This window comes from Cetorhinus maximus, chromosome 1 (genome assembly GCF_964194155.1).
Source record: "Cetorhinus maximus chromosome 1, sCetMax3.hap1.1, whole genome shotgun sequence".
NCBI classification, from domain to species: Eukaryota; Metazoa; Chordata; class Chondrichthyes; order Lamniformes; family Cetorhinidae; genus Cetorhinus; species Cetorhinus maximus.
The window spans coordinates 143,883,251-143,906,791 of record NC_135879.1 but is presented as its reverse complement, the minus strand read 5'-3'; the positions used below and the strand labels follow the sequence as shown (position 1 = coordinate 143,906,791).

Below are 23,541 nucleotides of genomic sequence, written 5' to 3'. Positions count from 1 at the left end.
ATGTATTTTGTATCTTATTTTCACAACTAGTTATGTTCCAGGAAAATGGTCCTTCAGCAAGTAAATGCTTTGTTGATGTTTGAGCTAGGAGGAGGCAATGACAAATTAACCATTGAAAATCTCATTTTGTTCTAATTACACCAGAAGTAAGGTTAAAGCTGAAATAACCTTTCTTCCATGGGTACCAGAGTCAATGGGACAGTACCATTATCATGGCCAGGCCATTACATCTAATGTCAGTTTACTGTAGTATCTCCAAGCTACATATTTTTGAGTTTCTTCATTATTGGTATATTAACCTGTATCCTGATGATGACTCATGTATATTCAGTGTACATATAAACCTGGTATGAGCACAAACCTAGATAAAATACTTATTTAACTCACGTTTGGCTGCTTTAGCAGGCACAAGTAAATCTTCATTCTTAACAGCTCCTGATCTTACAGCAGTGGGTTTTCGGAATAAAGTCTGTATTCAGAAGAGCATGGGGTCTTTTAGGATCATCCAGCAGCATCCATGTGAAAGCTTAGCTGTTTATTGAGGTAAACTTAGAACCTCTGGGGCGTGGGGGGTGGGGGGGGAATCTGGATCATCCACAGATGAAGCTTGTAGTGCAAGCAAACTTTCCTCCTTACGTATTTTTTTGTTGTTCCTCTTTAAGACAAAGGCCTATGTGCATCAGTCTTGACTGTATCACTCAGCAGATCAGGCAGCATCTGTAGAGCAAGAAACAAGGTTGGCATTTCAGGTCGATGATCTTAATGATTTGAAAGATGAAACTTATTTATTTGAGTTTGATTATTGCACAAGAAAACATCTGATATTTTAACGTTCAGCCTAATTAGAAAACATTTTAATGAACGGACCTTGTGCCCAGGATTTTCCAGTCGTCGGGCGGGCTCGGCGAGAGCTGGCAGGGATGGTCGCGGAGCCGGTTGCCACCCGCGATCGGCTCCGCAGCGCAATTTCATGCGGGTGGGCCAATCGAGGCCCGCCCTGCATGGATCGCGAGCGGTAGCGGTGAGCGCTACCTGTGCGGGCAGGGGGAGGAGGGAGAGTCAGGTCCAGCGCTCTTTCATGCACGCGTGTGAAAGGGTGCTTCAATCTGAGGCATGGAGTTGCCTTGGGGAGATTGAAGTACTTTTTAAAGAAATAGATAAGGACATTAAAAATTTAATGAAACATGTCCCCTCATGTGACATGAGATGGGACGTGTTTTTATTTTCAAAATAAAATTTTCATTTCATCAGTATTAGCTTTAGGAAACCTCATCCCGCTCTTGGATGAGGTTTCCTAAAAAATGTAAAGGCCGCTTAGCCTTTTCGGCTGTCCGCCACCTGTAAGGATGGACGGGCAGTGTAAAATTCAACTGAATTACCTAGTTAATGGCCTTAATAGGCCTTTCAATTATTGGCAGGCGCACACCCGCCGAACGAAATATCATGCGAGTTCACGATGACATCGGGTCACATGCCAGCACGCCGAATGTAAAATTCTGCCCTATAAGTATGATTTTTCATTTATTATATTACCATTTTGCCTGAAGTGACACAACATTGACCAGACATTCATCAGGGGTTAGAACATTTGCAACACATCTGTGCTTCAGAATTGAATGGTAACAGTGTTTGTTTTAATATTATTTGAAAAGATTTTTACAACAGTATAAAATATAAAATGGTGCCAAGTCAATGATTTAATAACAAAGTGACCTGAATTCCATATAACATTTCCTGGTTTCTGTACAAAAGGCAGGCAAAGCTAGCCATTGGCCAGAGCCAAGAAGAGTTCAATTGGGAAAGCACTTGTTCAGATTTGTTTAAATGCAAACCCTAAAATATTGGCCATTTCTGCAATTGCCAAATAAAACATTTCTATTTGATCACGTATTTTTCTTTCTGGACCCTGAAGAACTTGGTCTTAAATGTGTTTTTTTTCAAACTTAGTGTCAAACACATTGAGCAGACTTGGGAATTTGAGAAGGTGTAGATCCTATAATATGCACCAGCAAAAGCTTAAGTCGATTTAATTAAGTTTAAAAATGCATTTAAAAGCAATCATTGGCATTTCACTGACCAGATGCAACATTTTACTTAGTAAAATAAGGGAGAAAAGCTGGCAATCTAAAATAAAATGTTAGAAATATAAAGCAGATCAGTTAACATCTAGAAAGAGAGAAGTTTCAGCTATGTAACCTTTCTGTCTTGATGAAGGGTACACACTAGTAAATGTCAGAATCTGTCTTTTTGCAGATGCTAACTGACCTGGTTTGCACTTCCAGTTTTGATTGCTAACTTCAACTTATCGTCTAAGCACTGAGCCGCCTGACAGTCTTACCTTAACCAACATTAATACCATCAACATTAGATCCTGTACCATTAATGGCACTATAAACATCCCAACTTCACTACAGGCCACAGAGCAGGCACTACTTTTTGATGATATTTTGCCCTGTTGGCAGAGCAACTGCATATTCCTCGGAAATGCTGAAGGTTCAGGATTAATTCGTAGGCTTACTGCATTTACTGTTTCACTGTAGGTGTTCAATGGCATACCTAGGAAATATATTCTTTTAAAAACTGAGCTTATAATGAAATAGGGTCAGGAATACCACTGAAGGGCACTTGGGATAAGTCTGTGGGCAGATCCCGGCCGTCATTCCAAGGTTATGGTAATTTATGTATTGTGCTATTTGTGGTACAGAGGGTACCTATGAGGGGTGGAAAGTCACTGCAGCAGCTTACCTGGCCCAGGTCTGTTATTTAAAAAGAACAGAGGAACCTCTGAAAATGATGGATAGGAAAAGACTAACTCCTCCATGGAGCTTGCAATCCTGATGCCCTAAAGCATTTTGATCACAACAAACCACTCCCCACCTCACCTGCCCCAATCCCAGCATCAGCAGCTAAGTAATCTCCCAGAAGAGACAAATAACAGGTTTTTTTTAAAAATGAAAGCTAATTCCGGGCAAGGAAATCTGGAAAACCCCTTTCTGACCCTCTTTGGCAGACAAAATTCGTCCAGAAGTCCACATTGACCATGACTTTTATTACTGGTTCCTAAATCTATCTTTTGCATGCCACGATTGGTAAGCAGTGAATCAGCACTCATCGCGTGCGCTGAAACTTGTATCTTGATCAACTATCCTTTGGAAAAGTAAAACCTCTCAGCATCTCATGTAGTTCTGCTCTTGGATAACCTGTATGAATAACCCCTGGTCCTCCCATCATTAATTGAAATAGTCTGTCAATATGCACACAGGGCAAAATTTTGCCCTTGGCATGCGGGCTCAGTGGGGGCAGGCAGGGACGGTCAGGGAGCCAACCGCCGCCTGTGATCGGGCCCGGAAGGCAATTTCATGCTGGCGTGCCAATTAGGGCCCCCCTTACCGCGAAACGCAAGTGGCAGCGCTCAGCGCTGCCTGTGCGGGGAGGGGGGAGTAGGAGGGGGAGCAGACTGAGCACGACCTTTGCACATGCATGCAAGTGAGCGCTGCATAATCTCCCAGAGCCAGAGAGCTGCCTCAGGGAGATGAAGAGATACGGAAAAAAAAAACTTTTTTTAAATGTAATAAAACATGTTCTCTCATGTGACTCTGTCAAATGAGTAGGGACATGTTATTAATGAAAAATTAAAGTTTTTATTTTATTTTTATTTGCTTTTGGAAACCTCATCCTGCCTTTCGATGAGGTTTCCAAAAAAGTTCAAAGGCCGCGTAAGGTTGGACGGACAGCAAAAAGTTTATTTTAAATAATTTGTTAATGGCCTTAATAGGCTTTTTACTTGTCAGCGGGCGCTGCTGCAAGTGCGCGATGACGCCGGGATGCATGCCCGACATTGTCGCGCGTCATTTTACATTTGGTCGGGTCAGGCGCGTGCCCGCCCGCCAAACGAAAAGTTTTACCCATAGTGTAATGCCTTCATTATTTTCAGTTGTATCAAATCACCCTAGAGTCCATGTATCTGTAAATATGACCAAGTTTTTAAGCCTATCTGGGTAACAATGTATTTGAAGCCCGTTATTATTCTTATAGCCCTTCTCAGAAACTTTTACAAAGCCTCCATTAATGTCCTCTATTGCTGGCATAAACTCGATGGGCCTAATGGTCTTCTTCTGTGCTGTAAGTGGCTTTCTGACTCTAAGTGCTGGGATCAAAACTGAATACAGTATTCTAAGTGAGGCCTGGCCAAAAAAAAGCCAAAATGGTGTGTTTTGTTTTATATTGAATTGTTCTGGGAATGAAACCTAGTGCCTTATTTGCTTTGGCTTTCCCTTCACAACATTGGTTGTGAAACTTAAAAGAAGCCCTACAGTGATGTCCTGAGGCTGAGATGATTGGCCTCCACCACCCATAACCATATCCCTTTGTGCTAGATATGACTCCCAACCAATGGAGCGTTGCCCCCCGATTCCCTTTGACTTCAATTTTGCTAGGGTTTCATGATGACTCACACGGTCAAGTGCTGCCTTTGTATGCAGATCATTTTATTGGGTCCATAACTTCAAGAGGGAAAATATCCCTTTAAATAATCAGTAAATCTTAGTGCTTAAATGCACTGCATCAAAAATGGAATAGCACTTTTGCTGAAATTAAACCTGTCAATTTTCTGGGATTTAAGAGTGGGCGGGGGAAGGTTGAAAAATTGCTCAGGGACTGGGCTGCACTTTAAGATACAAATTAGGGAAATATGTCCTTCAACATTGGATGTGGAGAACACCTGTAAGTCCCCAGTGGCCGCTATGCTAATTGGTGGTGGGGACATGCTGTCAATTTTCCATCGTTGGAAAGCCCATGCAGTTGCTCACTGAGGGATACTTTGCACAGGATGTTTTATTGGCAGCCTTACACTTTGACAGACCTCTGAGGCTTGCTGCAGGAAAACTCCAAATTCGGCCTGGTGAAACACTTCTGCAGAGGCTTGGGAGCCCACCTACAATATAGAGCTGACCATGAGGTCAGAAGATCAGCTGGGGTTAGGGGCTCGGGTGGAAGTGAAATACCTTGAGTGTTATTTCTTCTTTAAAGCTGGATAAATAGATCAGGTGTTTAGAATACAGGCAAGCTACGAATCTCCAAGCAGAACCTTTATGCAGATTGTGTGATATCTCTTATAATAACATGATTGTTCCATTATTTTTCAAGTTAATAAAGGGAAATTTGATATAGCCTGAGGGAGGGGAAACAGAGGGTAGAAGACTGAAAGTTTCACAGTCGTTGAAGAGAAACCCTCTGTTTTTAATAATGTGACTGCCCCATGGGTCAGGACCTTTAACACTTGTGACAACCATATTTAAAGGGCTCTGTGCACTTCGACGTTAGGGTTGACTACTCCACTAGAACTATATGGAAGTTTTGCTCATCCTGCCAATCTACTTCTCATAGAATTGACTCACAACCATTACTTGGTGCCCAAACCACAATCAGTTATAGAAATGTTATGTTGTAGAACCAGGCACACAAGATGTAATTACCAGGAGCAAGAAAAAAGTTGAAATGTGCACAAAACTCTTTTGTAACTGTAAATTGCATTCTGTATTATTTAAGTATATAAGATTGCAGTTCAAGGCCAATAAAAGCATTGCATCAGACATAGTACAACATGAAAACTGCCCAGTTTATTCAGCTGCAGTACTATAAATAATTTGTGGGCACTAGTGTTTAAATTAACAAGAGTTGGGATAGCAACCAGTTTATTATTTTGGACTGCATAGTCTGAAAATTTTCTTAATAACTGCAATAACAGAAATCAATTTAGTTTTAGTCATAGTCACAGTTTTTAAAAGTAGGATAATAATATAGGCCTACAGCAAGAAAAGAAGCTGGACTAGAGCCAGGCCACAGTGAGGCCTACTTGGTGTATCCTCTTGCTCTGTGTGACGTGGTCTCTTTCTCCATTAGCCGTTATTTCTGTCTCTTCTCTTTATATATGTCCCCTATTTCTACCATTTATTAACTATTATTTTTCTCTAGGCAAACTAGATAGTTTCGAAGAAGAGTCATATTGGATTAAAAACGTTAACTCTGTTTCACTCTCCACAAGTGCTGCCAGACCTGCTAAGTTTCCCCAGCACTTTCTGTTTGTATTTCAGATTTACAGCACCTGCAGAATTTTGCTTTTATATTAGATGGATTTAGTCTTTTTACACATTCCTCTCTATTTGAATGGGACAGGAAGAGTGCATTGGTGCAGTGAGAATATTCTGGAGGCTAATCATTAATATATGGAAGAAACAGGGGCAGGGAACGCAATGTGGGATTAACACTTGTATGTTCCTTCCAGTGCACGTGGCGTGACAGCTTCATGCTGTCTGAACATTAACATGATTGCAGTGTGCAGCTAGCGCTAACCCCACTGTTGAGTGACTGCATGCTTCAAGCTGTTCCCGTACAACTACAACACTGGCATCTACCCGGCAATGTAGAAAATTGCCCAGATATATCCTGTCCACAATAACCAGGACAAATCCAACCAATACGCCCCATCAGTCTATTCTCAATCATCAGCAAAGTGATGGAAGCAGTCGTCAACAATGCTATCAAGCAGCAATTGCTCAGCAATAACCTGCTCACTGACACTCAGTATGGGTTCTGCCAGGGCCACCAGCTCCTGACCCCATTGCAGCCTCCAAACAGGTTCAAAAGACCTGATCACAAGAGGTGAAGTGAGAGAGTCTGCTTTTGACATAAAGGCAGCATTTGACCGAGTGTAGCATCAAGAAGCCCTAGTAAAACTGGAGTCACTCAGAATCAGAGGGAAAACTCTCCATTGGTTAGAGTCATACCTAGCACAAAGGAAGATGGTTGTGGTTGTTGGAGGTCAGTCATCTCAGCTCCAGGACATCACTACAGGAGTTCCTCAGGGTAGGGTCCTGGGCCCCGCCATCTTCAGCTGCTTCATCAATGACCTTCCCTCCATCATAAGGTCAGAAGTGGGGATATTCACTGATGATTGCACAATGTTCACCATTTGCGACTCCTCAGATACGGAAGCAGTCGCTCCCTGGACAACATTCATGATTGGGCTAATAAGTGACAAGTAACATTCGTGCCAAACAAGTGCCAGGCAATGACCATCTTCAACAAGAGGGAATCTAACCATCTCCCTTTGGCATTCAATGACATTACAATCACTGAATCACTCACTATCAACATCCAGGGGATTAGCATTGACCAGAAACTGAACTGGACCAGCCATATAAATACTGTGGTTACAAGACTAGGTCAGAGGCTAAGAAATCTGTGGAGAGTAACTGACTCCCCAAACCCTGTCCACCATCTACAAGGCACAAGTCAGAAGTATGGTGGAATAGTCTCCACTTGCCTGGATGAGTGCAGCTCCAACAATACTCAAGAAGCTCGACACCATCCAGGACAATCCGCTTGATTGGCACCCCATGCACTACGTTCAACATTCACCCCCTCCACCACTAACACTCAGTGGCAGCAGTGTGTAGCATCTACAAGTTGCACTGCAGCAACTCACCAGGGCTCCATCGACCTCCAAACCTGTTACCACAACCACTTCGAAGGACAAGGGCAGCAAAGGATGGGAACAACACCATCTGCAAACTCCCCTCCAACCCACACACTATCCTGACTTGGAACTATATTGCCTGTCCTTCACTGCGGCTGGGTCAAAATCTTGGAACTCCCTCCATAACAGCACTGTGGGTGTACCTACACCACATGGACTGCAGCAGTTCAAACAGGCAGCTCACCACCACCTTCTCAAGGGCAATTAGGGATGGGCAGTAAATGTTGGTGAAGGCCGCTAGTTCCATGCTGGAGAGGGTTAGGGCTCAGAAGCCCTGGCAGCCATTTAGAATACAATGCAGCCAGAAAACTGGAGTTCAGAGAAACCCGGGGGCAGTGCCAGCTTAGCAAAGCTAGCGGTTTGCAAAAGAGTTGGATTTGTACCAGTATTTATAGGTGGGAGTGCAGCTTTCTGAATTCCATGGAATGCATTCTTAGGAGAAGAGATTGAAGCATCGGGAGGTGAGCAGTCAGAGGCAGTTCAAGTCAGAGCAGGTTTTAGGTAATTCAGAGGCTAGGTCTTCAAACGTGAAGAGCTGAAATCCCTCATGAGGGAGACAGAGTTGTAATGAGATATTGTGGCCTGAATTTTCTGGCCCCATTGGTGTCGGACGTCATGGCAGGCCCCCTTCCTCCAATATGGTGAGAAGGCCAAAAATCAGCTTTACGCCATCGTGAAACTAGTTTGCGATTGTCCACTCATCCCGTCAATGGCGGGCTGCACTTCAGCCGCTGCACATCAGGAACTTCATTTTAATGCATTTGCAGCTAATTATAAGCCCTGCTCACCGGAATCATTCCCCCATGTCGAATTAACCACCCACATCAGCACAACTTCAGAATGGCATGCTTCACGACTGCCTTTAAAAGGTGTGCACCTGGCAACCTGAACTTCAAGGGGAACTTGGAGGTGAGTGCACCTTGCGCAGCGCTCCTGAACATTGCCGTAGGGCATCAAGGAAGAGGTGCTGTGCATTCACGGGGGACACAGGCAAGTCGCTTTTTCCAGGCTGGCTTTCACTGCAGTGCAAGGGCTCCAGTGCGGTTCAGGGTGGGGGGGCAAGGCAGCACAGACTGAAAGAAATACTCAAGCACATGCTGGGGGGGAATTAGTGTGAGGGGGGGATGAGGGAAGCAACCACGCACTTGCAAAAGTTTGTCAAAAGTGAGCATTCTTCCGCAGCTGAGGTCATCCAGCTGCAGCTCCATTGACATACTTGGAGTCTTGCCTCTGAAGCTTTTCTGCCCACTCAAGCAATGCAAAAGCAAGAAAGTGCCACCAAATGCACCAGAACTTTTCACCCCTTGGGCACAGACTGCAAATTAATGGGCATTTTAGTGGGCAGCAAAGCAATTGGCTGACTAGGAAAGCTGTAGAATCCCCTTGCAAAAGGTGTCATGGTGCAGTCACTAGCGGAGGTGCTCATAGCCCCTTGCAATGTCAGCATCCCGGTTGGATCAGTCTCCCCCATGGTTCAAGCTAACAGCACAGCCTTGCAGTGCAGGTTAGGCAAATGCCTATGCCTGAGCTGAGAGCACAGCATACAGTCCAGTGGCTGATGCTGCTACCAATTGGTCAAGTGCAGCGAGGCAGAGTTAGGGGCGGTTTTTGAACAGCCAGTGATTGCACTACACACTGGCCATCCAAGTGGCGGCCAGCACTTTCCCGCATGTGTGAAGGGGCCTTCAGACTTAACCAAGAGAGGTTCAGAGGACACCCATGCTAACCCACGTCTCTCTCGCTCTCTCTTTGATCCTGCAGGAGGAGAACATCAGGATCATGGAGCCTGGTGATTTAAGGGTATACCTCATGGTTTAAACAGACCAGAGAAGAAGAAGAGAGTGGCAGAGGTACCTGGCTTAGCAAAGGGACAAGCACCTCCCTCAAGGTGAAGGGGCAGCAGGGCCTGCTGCGCACGCAGCTGAAGATCCAAAGGAAGCCGTTGCTCATAGGCGCCTCGCTAGGCCCAGGGTCTAGAGACGGGATCTGTCATTCCTGCAGATGACTAAGAACCAGTGTCACCAAAGACTGCACATGGCTAGGGAACTGGTCGGTCACATATACTAGCTGCTGCAGGATTTGGCACCACAGGGGCATGGAGGGCATCCACTGCCAGTGGTCGTGAAAGTGACCATGGTGCTCAATTTTTATGCCAATGGCTCCTTCCAGTGCTCCACAGGTGACCTGTGCAGGATCTCACAAGCCTCCATGTACAAGTGTATCCGAGAGGTTACGGACACCAGCTTTGTGAAGGCACAGAGCTTTGTGCATTTCACCCAGGATCAGGAAAGCCAGGAAGCAAGAGCACTGGGATTTGCCCAGATCTCAAGTTTTCCTCAGGTGCAGGTTGCTATCGACTGCACTCTTGAGGTGCTTATATCTCCTTGGCAACAAGCAGTCAGCCTCAAGGGCTTCCACTCACTGAATGTTCAGCTGGTGTGCGACCACCACAAACGAATCCTACAAGTCTGCACATGATTCCCAGGGAGTGTCCCTGACTCCAACATCCTCAGCAGGTCTCAGATCCCTGACATCTTCCAGGGTCCAGTGAGGCAGCAAGGTTGGCTCCTCGGTGACAAGGGCTACCTGCAGAGGATGTGGCTGATGACACCCATGCAGCGGCCTCAGACTGCAGCAGAGCGACAGTATAACGAGGCTCATGCCGCACCCCGGACTTTGGTGGAGCAAACAATAGGCATTTTGAAAATGAGGTTCCAGTGCCTAGACAGATCTAGTGGAGCACTGCAATAGGGTCCCCATAGGGTGTCGTGCATCATCATCGCTTGCAATGCACTCCACAACCTGACACTGCAACAGGGGGAGGACCTGGCTGAAGAGGAGATGGAAGAGCTGCACATCTCCTCCAATGAGGAGGACGTCGAAGGCGATGATGGTGATGAGGTTCTCGAAGGCAGGGATGCTAGCAACAAGGCCTTCACTCTGGCCAGATGAGGCAGGCACACTGGGGAGACCCTCATAGCTGCAAGATTCGTGGAGGATGATGAGGAGATGCAGTGAGGACAGTCTTGACATCCTCACCTTGCATCTGTGAATGTTTGACTCCTGTGTGGCTGACAGCAGAGCAGATACCCTCAGTGGTCAGGCTCCTGTCTTGGAGATGCATTGGAGGCCCTGAGAGTCGCTAGATTCCAGGAAGATGATGACATGCAGTGAGGACAGTCCATAGATATTCACACAGCCTTGAGAATGTCTGACTCCTGTCTGGCTGAGGGCAGCTCACTTGCACTCTGTGATCAGGGTCATATCATGCAGACCCAGCCATGAAACTTTAAATACACCTGACCCCGTCACCAGTCACAGATGCTGAAGAGATGGGGGCCAGCCCCACATCAAGGAGCTGGGAGCACACAGAGAGAATAATGGAACTCTGTGACACCTGCCCACGACATTCTAGCAGTAATGACCAGCACCATTGAGGTGCAGGCATCAGTAATGTTTCCAGGGAGTGTGAAGCTGGACCATCACTTTGGTCTGAAGGTTACACACTGCACAGGGAAGAGGCCCTGGACCGAGACACCTGCCTTTATCTTGTGCAGGAACCAATGTTTCACATCTGAGTGACATGGACACTGCTCATCGTAACAAGGAGCCATAGGCAGGAAGACATTCTTGGGTGATTATTTACAATTGTGAATAATAAGTACATGATTAATACCTGTGCCCAGGCTGTGCAACTACACTTTCTTAACCTTCCTAACTCTGCCGCTACATCTTGGTGCTCCCCCAACATCCACAGTGGAGGTGGAGGCAGCCTGCTGACTGCTACGCCCTGACTGGGATGACCTTGGCAGGCGTCCTTTGGAGTGCCAAGTCCTGGAGGGCCTCGGCCTGCTTTTGGCAGTGGCACACTCCTGGGCCTGTGGAGCTGGAGCTGCTGGGATTACAGGAAGAGGGGATTTGGATGGGCCAGACATTCCTGGAGTCACCTGGGTGGATGTTGCTTGGTTATTTCGAAGAGAGGAGTTAGCAGCCCTGTCACTGAGGGATCAGGATTTTCCTCTCAGATTAACATATAGGAAAATCCATAATGCACAAATTAATTATTGTATGCTAAATGCTGCTTTATTGCTTTTTGGTGATTACTTTTCAAGTGTTAACATAGGGTTGTAATGGATTTACATCTGCTCATCCCCCTTCCTATGGGTGCCCGAAGGCCTCTGGCTGACTCCTTGAGGATAAGGGGAAGCTGGAGGGAGATTGAGCTGACCCGCACGCCTCTTGCGCTGACACTGCTGGAGACCAACTATGGCTCCGTGATGGACTTCAGCCCACGCAGCAGTACAGGACTGATGTCCTGGACCAAGGTCTCTAAGGTGGCTGCCATCCTACCAGCGTTGACCTCGGTGCATTGGCATACCAGCAATATCACCTCAGACTGAAGGCGGACAGACTCCCCCATTGTGCTTTGCAATCTGAGGAGTGCAGTGGACATCCCTTCCTGATGTTCCTGAGCTTGCCTTTGCAGCTCCAGCAACTGAGGTATGACTGAATCCAGAGGCTCCTGATCTGACTCGGACTCAGCAAATTGCTGGCCTCCAGCAGGCCTCTGAGTGCCGGACACCTGAGAAGTCCCTGCCGCGCCTGCTGTGCATCAGACGGTGTGATGTGCTCAACAGATTGTGACCCCAAGGCTACTGTAGGACTAGGTCCCACTGCGGTGTGTGTCTCTGCACTGGTGGAGGGTGTGGGCGAGCACTGTGTCAGATCTTCGATTAGGGTGTCATCGGATTCTTCTTCCAAGGTTTATTCAAGCCTTCAGTTGAGGATCTCAGTTGTGGACCCCCTTGGCTGCTTCCCAGATGTGCCTGCAAAAGCAAGGAGAGATAATTAGTGCATGGCAGGGGACTGCAGAACAGGGGAACTCACTCACAGCATGGTTGCCTGATGGATGTTGCACTGCTGGATCCTCACTTGGCTGAACACCGCCAACCTCATCATTAGCACAGAAACAGTCCAGATCCTCGCTGACCAGCTGGATGACTCTATTTTCAAAGTCCATGAGGACCTTGATTTCAGGAATTCCGCCACCAATCTGCGACCTCTCCCTTTTGTTGTGTGCCAGTTTGACTTGCATGAAGACAGATGGACAGAGCGTAAGCAGGATACCTGCCAGGCCAGATGATAAGTATGCCTGGCATGTGTGGGTGCTGAGTGGTGCCACGGATGGGATGAGCACACAATCCGCAGGGCAGATGAAGATGTGTGTGAGAGAGTGAATAGTAATGCCCTTTGAACTAGCATTGAGTGAGATCCCTGTGGATGTGTGATGGGTTTGTGAGTGTGTGAAATGAAAGTGATGGGAAGAGTGACTTACCCTGGTGGGACAGATGAGATCATTCATCCTCTTTCAGCACTGGGTCTCTGTCCTCTTTTGCAGGGTGTTGGCGCTGACCACCGCTGCCACCGCCTCCTATGCTGGATTGGTGACCTAGTTTGCTGGTCTTCACCCATAGCAGGGGGAGAGGGCTTCACAGCGGGCCTCCACTGCATCCAGTAGGTGCCTGAGGGAGGCGCCACCAAATTTGGGGGCAGCATGTTTCCTCCCTTTGGCAGCCATGACTTTGCAGCAGCTTTCAATCCCTTAGAGTCTTTTACTTTTCTGTCTTTGTAAAGTCAAGTTTATTTTGTTTGTTTTAAACTGCAATCTTTATTCTCCTGGTGGGTTACTGGGATTTCAAATTTCATCAACTTTGAACAAAAAAGTTACTGATCCCTAACCAGATTGTAACACTCCCCACACAAAATTGGTGTATAATGTTGACACCCTTGCTGCATTAATGGTCTTGTAGCAATGTTAATTGCCACACACTTGCTCTAAATGTCATAGTGCCTCCAACATGGCTGCCAAGCATGTACAAGTAGCTATGTGCATAAATGTACTTTAGTGCATGTGATTTGGCCATTTTCTGATATTTGGAAGAAGCTGGAGCATTTTGGACATGTGATCAGCATTACTGAGCTAATGCAAATAATACCAGCAAATCATCAAAAATGACTTGTGCCAATTGGAAAGGGCTGTTCTGGTAGTTATTATGACATGCAGTAGCTTCTGGACACTTTCCCAGCTACAAACTAAGATGAGGAATTGGCAAAATGCTAAACCATCAACAGATCATTATTATGTACAGGTGTTGTTGCTGACAGCACAGTGAGGAGTGATAATGCGCAAGTGGCATTTTAATGCAGTTGCAGTTTAGAGCAAGCAGACTGCGGAGCTAAATTTCAAATTTAACCCAACAATCAGAGACACTGCAAAAACATTTAATATTATAGAATCATGGGATGATCCAATTAGTCCCACATTACTGCTCTTTCTGCATTGCTGTGTAATTTTTTTCCCCTTCAAGTATTTATCCAATTCCCCTTAAACTACTTAATCTATTTGCACCACCATTTCAGGCAGGGCATTCCAGATCACAACCTAAGGCATAATTTTTTTCCCTTCATGCAGCCTTTGGTCCTTTTTCCAATCACCTTAAATCTGTGTCTTCTGGTTATTGACCTTTCAGCCACTGGAAATAGTTTCTCCTTATTCACTCTGTCAAAACCATTCAGAATTTTGAACAACTCTATTAAATCTCCTCAGCTTTCTCAGTGCTACGGAGAACCGTAAGACCATAAGACATAGGAGCAGAAATTAGGCCATTCGGCCCATCGAGCCTGCTCCGCCATTCAATCATGGCTGATAAGTTTCTCAACCCCATTCTCCCACCTGCTCCCCGTAACCTTTGATCCCCTTACCAATCAAGAACCTATCTATCTCGGTCTTAAATACACTCAATGACCTGGCCTCCACAGCCTTCTGTGGCAATGAATTCCATAGATTCACCACTCTCTGGCTAAAGAAGTTTCTCCTCAATCTGTTCTAAAAGGTCTTCCCTTTACTCTGAGGCTGTGCCCTCGGGTCCTAGTCTCTCCTACTAATGGAAACATCTTCCCCACGTCCACTCTATCCAGGCCTTTCAGTATTCTGTAAGTTTCAGTCAGATCCCCCCTCATCCTTCTAAACTCCATCGAGTATAGACCCAGAGTCCTCAAACGTTCCTCATATGTTAAGCCTTTCATTCCTGGCATCGTTCTCGTGAACCTCCTGTGGACCCTCTCCAGGGCCAGCACATCCTTCCTGAGATACGGGGCCCAAAATTGCTCACAATATTCTAAATGTGGTCTGACCAGAGCCTTATAAAGCCTCAGCAGCACATCCCTGCTTTTATATTCTAGTCCTCTCAAAATAAATGCCAACATTGCATTTGCCTTCCTAGCTACCGACTCAACCTGCAAGTTAACCTTAAGAGAATCCTGGACTAGGACTCCCAAGTCCCTTTGCACTCCAGATTTCTGAATTCTCTCCCTATTTAGAAAATAGTCTATGCCTCTATTCTTCCTACCAAAGTGCATGACCTCACACTTCCCCACGTTGTATTCCATCTGCCACTTCTTTGCCCATTCTCCTAACCTGTACAAATTCTTCTGCAGCCTCCCCGCCTCCTCAGTGCTACCTGTCCCTCCATCTTTGTATCATCTGCAAACTTAGCCAGGATGCCCTCGGTTCCTTCATCTAGATCATTAGTGTATAAAGTGAAAAGTTGTGGTCCCAACACTGACCCCTGCGGAACTCCACTAGTTACCGGCCGCCATCCTGAGAAGGACCCCCTTATCCCCACTCTCTGCCTCCTGCCAGACAGCCAATCTTCTATCCATGCTAGTACCTTGCCTCTAACACCATGGGCTCTTATCTTACTGAGCAACGTCCTGTGCGGCACCTTGTCAAAGGCCTTCTGGAAGTCCAAGTAGATAACATCCATTGGCTCTCCTTTGTCTAACCTACACATTACCTCCTCAAAGAATTCTAACAGACTTGTCAGGCATGACCTCCCCTTGATTAAACCATGCCGACTTTGCCCTATTTTATCACGCACTTTCAATTATTCTGAAATCTCATCCTTAATAATGGACTCTAAAATCTTACCAATGACCGAGGTCAGGCTAATCGGCCTGTAATTTCCTGTCTTTTGCTTTACTCCCTTCTTAAACAGGCGGGTTACATTAGCAATTTTCCAGTCCTCTGGGACCCTCCCGGACTCCAGTGATTCCTGAAAGATCACCACTAACGCCTCCACTATCTCTTCAGCTATCTCCTTCAGAACTCTGGGGTGTAATCCATCTGGTCCAGGTGATTTATCCACCTTCAGACCTTTCAGTTTTCCTAGCACCTTCTCCTTGGTAATGGCCACCATACTCACCTCTGCCCCCCCCGACTCTCTTGAACTTTGGGGATGTTACTCGTGTCTTCCACCATGAAGACTGACGCAAAGTACCTATTCAGTTCCTCCGCCATTTCTTTGTACCCCACTACTACTTCCCCAGCGTCATTTTCCAGCGGCCCAATGTCCACTTTTGCCTCTCTCTTACCCTTTATATATCTAAAAAAACTCTTGCAATCTTCTTTTATATTACTGGCTAGTTTACCCTCATATTTAATCTTCTCCCTCTTTATTTCTTTTTTAGTTGTCCTCTGTTGGTCTTTGTAGGCTTCCCAATCCCCTGGTTTCCCACTGCTCTTCGCCACATTGTAAGCTTTCTCTTTAGCTTTTATGCTGTCCCTGACATGGTTGCCTCATCCTCCCTTTCGTATGCTTCTTCTTCCTAGAATTTTTGCTGTGTCTCCCAAATTACTCCCAGTAACTCCTGCCATTGCTGTTCCACTGTCTTTGCTGCTAGGCCCATCTCCCAGTCAATTCTGGCCAGCTCCTCCCTCATGCCTCTGTAGTTGCCTTTATTCAACTGTAATCAACCCCAGTTTCTCTTGTCTCAGCACAAAACTGAACTCCCTCAATTCAGGTGCCATTCCAGCAGTCTTTCCTCTGCCCACCCACTGCCCCCACAACCTATCTGAAATTTTACGGTAAGGGAGGCATCCAGCAGCTTGCCTGCTCTTGGGCCTATTGAGACCCTTAATTGGTCAACTGATAACTACTTAAGGGCCTCATCCCGCCACCACCAGTATTTTATCCACGGTTGGGGGAGCCCCATGCCATGTGAGAAGCCCGGCAGCTTTAGCTAGGGGGGGATCATGTTGGGAAAGGGATGGTTCCTCCTTTGTGGCTCTGTGTACTTTGTATTTTCCTGTTTTGTTGTACAGAACATTTAAACATCAGATTAAAATGTAAATTTAATTGTTTTCTTGCTTTTTTTAAAGTTTCTCTTACTTCTTGGACCTGAAATTGTTTGGCTTATGACTCATTACTACTGCATGTTTTTGTTCTTCAGTAGATTATCAGCAAATGTACTATATGTAATAAAAGTAATGGTTTAGTCAGATTTTAATCCTCTATACTCAGTGGTCCAATAAATATTCCTTAAGATTGTACTAGTGTGTCTGGATGTGTCATGATATTGATAGAGCTTGATTATGATCTAATTGCCAATGGACGTTGGACATTTATCAAGTATAATAGTCATATCCTATTACTTCTTATTTCAGACTTTTACTGTCAAAGATAATTACTGGTCAGTTTAGCTCTATATGTTTCATTGAATGCTCTATTAGGATGGTCTCTCCCTCTTTTGCGTACTTTCCATTGATCTTCTACGGACTTCTCAAAATTTGTTTTGTGTCATGATATTTGGCCTTTTCACCTAGATGCTAATATCACACAATTAATTATAGACATAAGTAAATGATCTCATTGCCTGGAGACAGTTCCATGCTTTGCTACCAACAAAAACATTAGCATCATTTTAAAGCTATTATGACAGCTGTTGTATCCGACAAATTTCACAGAATTGCCAAAAAAGAGACATGAATCCCTGCCGCCAATATTAGGAAATAATGGCCCAGGTCTTCCGTTCTCTGGAGGGCCATACCCCAGAGGTACATTGGAAGATGCGCTGGGGCATGCCTCAGATGTCCTCAAGCAAGGGACTGCCCGGGAATTGCTCAGGAGGTTGTAACCTCCATTGGACAATTACCCTACGTCTGGAATCCTCCGAAACTCTGATTTAAAGTCAGAGACTTTGGTTGGTTTGACTTACCTAGCAGAATAATTACCAAGGAAAAGTTAGAAGGATTAAAACCACTTCTAACTCTTCAGTAACTATGCTACTGACACCCCCAACTCCCACTGGACCCGCCCCCCACTGACTAGCCTGCTTTGGCCCTCCTGACTACCCCCCAACCACCCGACTACCCACCCCATCCAGCTCAACCTCTCACCACCCCCACCCGCTAACGACCCAACCCCTCCGACCACCTGACCCCCCCCCCACGGACTACACCTCCAACCCCACCTGACCACCCAACTACCATCCACACCCCCCACACACCGGACCATCCCTCAACCACCCGATCCCTCCCACACCACCTCACCCCCTCGCCCATCACCCAACCAGACCTACTCCCTCACTTATCTTACACACTTTCCTTCTCTCCTGTCAAAGTAGCTGGGATATTTAAACCTACCAGAATACGGCAGATAGTGCCATAAAAAGGGGGCGTGGCTACATTTCCCCGACAAGCCACCGAAGATCTCCAGGAGCAGCTATGCTCCACATTTCTCAGCAGGCCCGGGTTGGAAGTCCGGGTGAGAAATGTGCAGCTCCAGACTAAGGTAGAAAAATAGGAGCGGAGTGGCAATCCGATGGTGACTGCCACTGCACAGAAGATTCAACCCTTTAATGCCTACACTGGAATAGCAAAATGGTTAGAGATTTCCACAGCACATTGTTCCCCACCCCACAACCTCCTCTACCTCACACCCCCGCCCTCCGCCCGCCACCTCCCTCAACAATCATTTTCCTTGTGACAATGCCAGGGTTCTTAAATTCATGTGTCACATGGGTGTAAGATGCGAACTGTGTAACATTTCCAGCTCAGATACAATGGATTGATAATATTGTATTGGTGTTGAAGTTACCAATTACACGTCAAATACTTGTGGAAAGATTCTCATGTTGTACTCTTCTTTCACTGATGTATCCTTCTACTTTGTGTGTGATGTAAGCCAATGGCATGGCTTAAATCCCCATACCAGCTGTGGTAGTTCATGGAAGCCTGTCTCCTAGCCTTACCCCACGCTTGCAGAACGATGCCCCTCAAGCTATATTTAACCAATGGAGAGAGATGACTATGGCCCTTGGTGGACTATGGCTAATTATTTACTTAACCAGTCTCATGTTCCCTCCATTGGTAGGTTAAATGCTTTAACTCTGGAGCATAATATTATTGGATGAACATCAACTGCACTACTTTATCAGCTTGTAAATTGAACTGAATCACTTGCGAAGTAACGTTAAGCTATGTTTTGTGAGATTTAATGAGATGTACAATTTGAATGGAAGCCCGTGATTCAGTGCGTCAGCTCACTAATAACCGAAGAATCAGGAAAGTAGGAGCAAAACAAAGTGTCGATTTTGTTTAGCTTGTTTCACAAATATGACAAATTTGCAAGGTGCTTTTACATGTTTTGTGAAAATCAGAGTCTTGTTTTAGGTGCAAAGGGGCAATCCAATGTGGACTCTTGGGAGAACGAAAGAGACATTCGCAAGAAGATTCTTCAACAAGTGATACAGATTTAGAACACAGGAGCCCTGTGGATAACAAGGACATGGACGTGTCCCTACTTTCACCACAACTGTCAGCATCTGCTTTACAGTCAAATGACCCAGGTCTGGCCAATGCAGACTTTGTTGCAAGTGCAGAGGACAGCCAGTCAGAAAGCAATTCCAGCGCCCGCAGCAAAAGTGGTATAAAGAAACGTAAGTATACGTGCAAACAATTTGAAAGCTGTTCTAGTTCCTGGGGTTTTTCAAGGATGAACGAAAAGAAATTTGAATTGAGAGAACAGGTAACATTTTGGGTGTGAACTGTTAAAAATAGTTGGCTGACCTGCAAAGAGTCGTGTCTATAAGAGGGAGCTCGTAAGGAGGCATTAATAATTGGGGATAATTTGTTAGCTTGTTGGCCTGATTTCAGAATTGGGATGTTTTCCACAAATGAAATGAGACAAATGATAAAGCTGGAGCATTTGCAAATATCTTCTGCCACAAGTGTCAAGTGGATGATCCATCTTGGCCTCCTCCTGAAATCCTCAGCATCACAGATGCCAGTCTTTAGGCAATTTGATTCACTCCACTTGATATCAAGAAACGGATGAAGGCACTGGATACTGCAAAGGCTATAGGCCCTGACAATATTCCGGCTATAGTAGTGAAGACTTGTGCTCCCTAAACCAAGCTGTTCCAGTACAGCTACAACACTGGCATCTACCCGGCTATGTGGAAAATTGCCCAGGTAGGTCCTGTCCACAGAAGCAGGACAAATCCAACCCAGCCAATTACTGCTCAATCAGCCCATTCTGGAGCATCAGCAAAGTGATGGAAGGAGTTATCAACAGTGCTTTCGAGTGGCAATTACTCAGCAATAACCTGCTCACTGACACTCAATTTGGGTTCACCAGGGTCATTCAGCTCTTGACCTTATTACAGCCTTAGTTCAAACATGGACAAAAGAGCTGATCTCCAGAGGTGAGGTGATAGTCACTGCCCTTGACATAAAGGCAGCATTTGACTGAGTGTGACATCAAAGCGCCCTAGCAAATTGGAGTCAATGAGAATCAGGGGGAAAACTCTCCGCTGATTGGAGTCATAGCTAGCACAAAGGAAGATGGTTGTGGTTCTTGAAGGTCAGTCATCTCAGCTCCAGGATATCACTGCAGGAGTTCCTCAGGATAGTCTCCTAGGCCCAAACATCTTCAGCTGCTTCATCAGCGAACACCCCTCCATCATAAGGTCAGAAGTGGAGATGTTCACTGATGATCGCGCAATGTTCAGCACCATTTACAACTCCTCAAATACTGAAGCAATCCGTGCCAATATGCAGCAAGATCTGGGCAACGTTCAGGCTTGGGCTGATAAGTGGCAAGTAACATTCATGCCACACAAGTGTCAAGCAATGACAATATCCAACAAGACAAAATCTAACTATCTCCCCTCGACATTCAATGAATCCCTCTCTATCCATATCATGTAGGTTACCATTGACCAGAAACTGAGCTGGACTAGCCATATAAATACAGTGGCTACAAGAGCAGGTCAGAGGCTAGGAATGTGGTTTACTCTTAAATGCTCTCTGAAATGACTTACCAAAACACTCAGCTGTATCAAATTACTAAAAAGCCTAAAAGGAATAAAACTGATGGACCACTTGGCATTGATCGAGGCAGCAAAAATGACAATGGCAAACTCAGCCCTGTAGACACTGCAAAGTCCTCCTTACTAATAACTGGGGACTTGTACCGAAATTGGGAGAGCTGTTTCACAGATTAATCAAGCAACAGTTTGACATAGTCATCCTCACGGAATCATGCCTTACAGATAATGTCCCAGGTTCCACCATCACCATCCCTGGGTATGTCCTGTCCCACCGGCAGGACAGACCCAGCAGTGGTGGCGGCACAGTGGTATACAGTCGGGAGGGAGTTGCCCTGGGAGTCCTCAACATTGACTCCAGGCCCCATGAAGTCTCATGGCATCAGGTCAAACATGGGCAAGGAAACCTCCTGCTGATTACCACATACCACCCTCCCTCAACTGATAAATCAGCACTCCTCCACTTGGAGGAAGCACTGAAGGTGGCAAGGACGCAGAATGTACTCTGGGTGGGGGACTTAAATGTCCATGATAAATGTGGTAGAGTCAGAAACCCTCGTAACATTTAAGAAGTATTTGGATGTGCACTTACGATGCCATGGCATACAAGGCTATGGGCCTAGTGCTGGAAAAGGGGATTAGAATAGTACAGTGCTTGTTTGACTGGCGCAGACTTGATGGGCCAAAGGGCTTTTTTCTGTGCTGTAGACTTCCATGACTATCTATGACTCTAAGGCTGGCTCGATAGCACCACTACCAAGCTGTCCAATTCCTAAAGAACATAGCTGCTAGGCTGGGTCTGTGGCAGGTGTTGAGGAAACCAACAGAGGGTAAAACATACTTGACCTCATCCTCACCAACGTGCCTGCTACAGATGCATCTATCCATGATAGTATTGTCAGGAGTGAATACCGCACAGTCCTTGTGGAAACGAAGTCCCATCTTCACATTAAGGATACCCTCCATTGTGTTATGTGGCACTATCACCGTACTAAATGGGACACATTTCAAACAGATCTAGCAACTCAAGACTGGGCAATCATTAGTCACTGTGGGCCACTAGCAGCAGCAGCAGAATTGTACTCAACCACAATCTGTAACTCGTGGCCCAGCATATCCCCACTCTACCATTACCACCAAGCCAGGGGATCAACCCTGGTTCAATGAAGAGTGCAAGAGGGCATACCAGGAGCAGCACCAGGCATACCTAAAAATGACGTAAAAAAAAAACCTGGAAAATCTCAGCAGGTCTGACAGCATCTGCAGAGAGGAACACAGTTAACGTTTCGAGTCCGTATGACTCTTCAACAGAACTAAGGAAAAATAGAAGAGAGGTGAAATATAAGCTGGTTTAAGGGGGGGGTGGGGGGTGGGGGGGTGGTGGGTGGGACAAGTAGAGCTGGATAGAGGGCTAGTGATAGGTGGAGATAGCCAAAAGATGTCATAGACAAAAGGACAAAGAGGTGTTGAAGGTGGTGATATTATCTAAGAAATGTGCTAATAGGTGACATTAAGGGTAGAAAGCAGGACGAGCAAGGTACAGATAGCCCTAGTGGGGGTGGGGTGGGGGGAAGGGATCGAAATAGGCTAAAAATGAGATGTCAACCTGGTGAAGCTATACCACAGCACTGCTTGCATTCCAAACTGCGTAAGGAGCAAGTGATCGACAGAGCTAAGCAATTCCACAAACAGCGGATCAGATCTAAGCTCTGCAGTCCTGCCACATCCAGTCGTAAATGGTGGTGGACAATTAAACAACTCACTGGAGGAGGAGGCTCCACAAATATCCCCATCCTCAATGATGGGGGAGCCCAGCACATCAGTGCAAAACACAAGGCTGCAACATTTACAACAACCTTCAGCCAGGAGTGCCAAGTGGATGATCCATCTCAACCTCCTCTGGAGGCCCCCAGCAGCACAGATACCCGTCTTCAGCCAATTCAATTCACTGCACGTGATATCAAGAAACGGCTGAAGGCACTGGATACTGCAAAGGCTATGGGGCCTAACAATATTCCAGCAATAGTACTAAAGACTAATGCTCCAAAACTTGCTCTTGACCGCATTACTGCCTTGGTTCAAACATGGACAAAAGAGCTAAACTCCAGAGGTGAGGTGAGAGTAATTGCCTTTGACATCAAGGCAGCATTTGACTGAGTGTGGCATCAAGGAGCCTTAGCAAAGCTGGAGTCAATGGGAATCAGGGGGAAAACTCTCTGCTGGTTGGAGTCAGACCTAGCACAAAGGAAGAAGATTGTGGTTGTTGGAGGTCAGTCATCTCATTTCCAGCACATCACTGCAGGAGTTCCTCAGGATAGTGTCCTAGGCCCAACCACCTTCAGCTGCTTCATCATTGACCTTCTTTCCATCATAAAGTCAGAAGTAGGGATGTTCGCTGATGATTGCACAATGTTCAGCACCATTCTCAACTCCTCACATACTAAAGCAGTCCATGTCAAATGCAGCAAGACCTGGACAAGTGGCAAGTAACTTTTGCGCCACATAAGTGTCAGGCAATGACCATCTTCAACAAGAGAGAATCTAACTATCATGACATGCAATGACATTACCATCGCTGAATCCCCCATTATCAACATCCTGGTGGTTACCATTGATCAGAATCTGAACTGGACTATCCATATAAATGCTGTGGCTACAAGAGCAGGTCAGAGGCTAGGAATCCTGTGACAAGTAACTCACCTCCTGACTCCCCAAAGCCTGTCCACCATCTACAAGGCAGAAGTCAGGAGTGTGATGGAATAGTCCCCACTTGCCTAGATGGGTGTAGCTCCATCAATACTCAAGAAGCTTGACACCAACTAGGAGAAAGCAGC

General features: G+C 46.0%; 1 protein-coding gene across 2 annotated transcripts in view; it reads left to right on the top strand.

Moving 5' to 3' along the window:
• Nucleotides 1-23,541, top strand: part of lnx1 (ligand of numb-protein X 1) — a 268,850-nt gene that overhangs the window by 152,825 nt on the left and 92,484 nt on the right. For both annotated transcript variants that reach the window (XM_078547852.1, XM_078547860.1), the window contains exon 3: nucleotides 19,050-19,315. In XM_078547852.1, coding sequence (XP_078403978.1) covers nucleotides 19,050-19,315 — 266 coding nt within the window. The remainder of the gene's footprint in view (nucleotides 1-19,049; nucleotides 19,316-23,541) is intronic.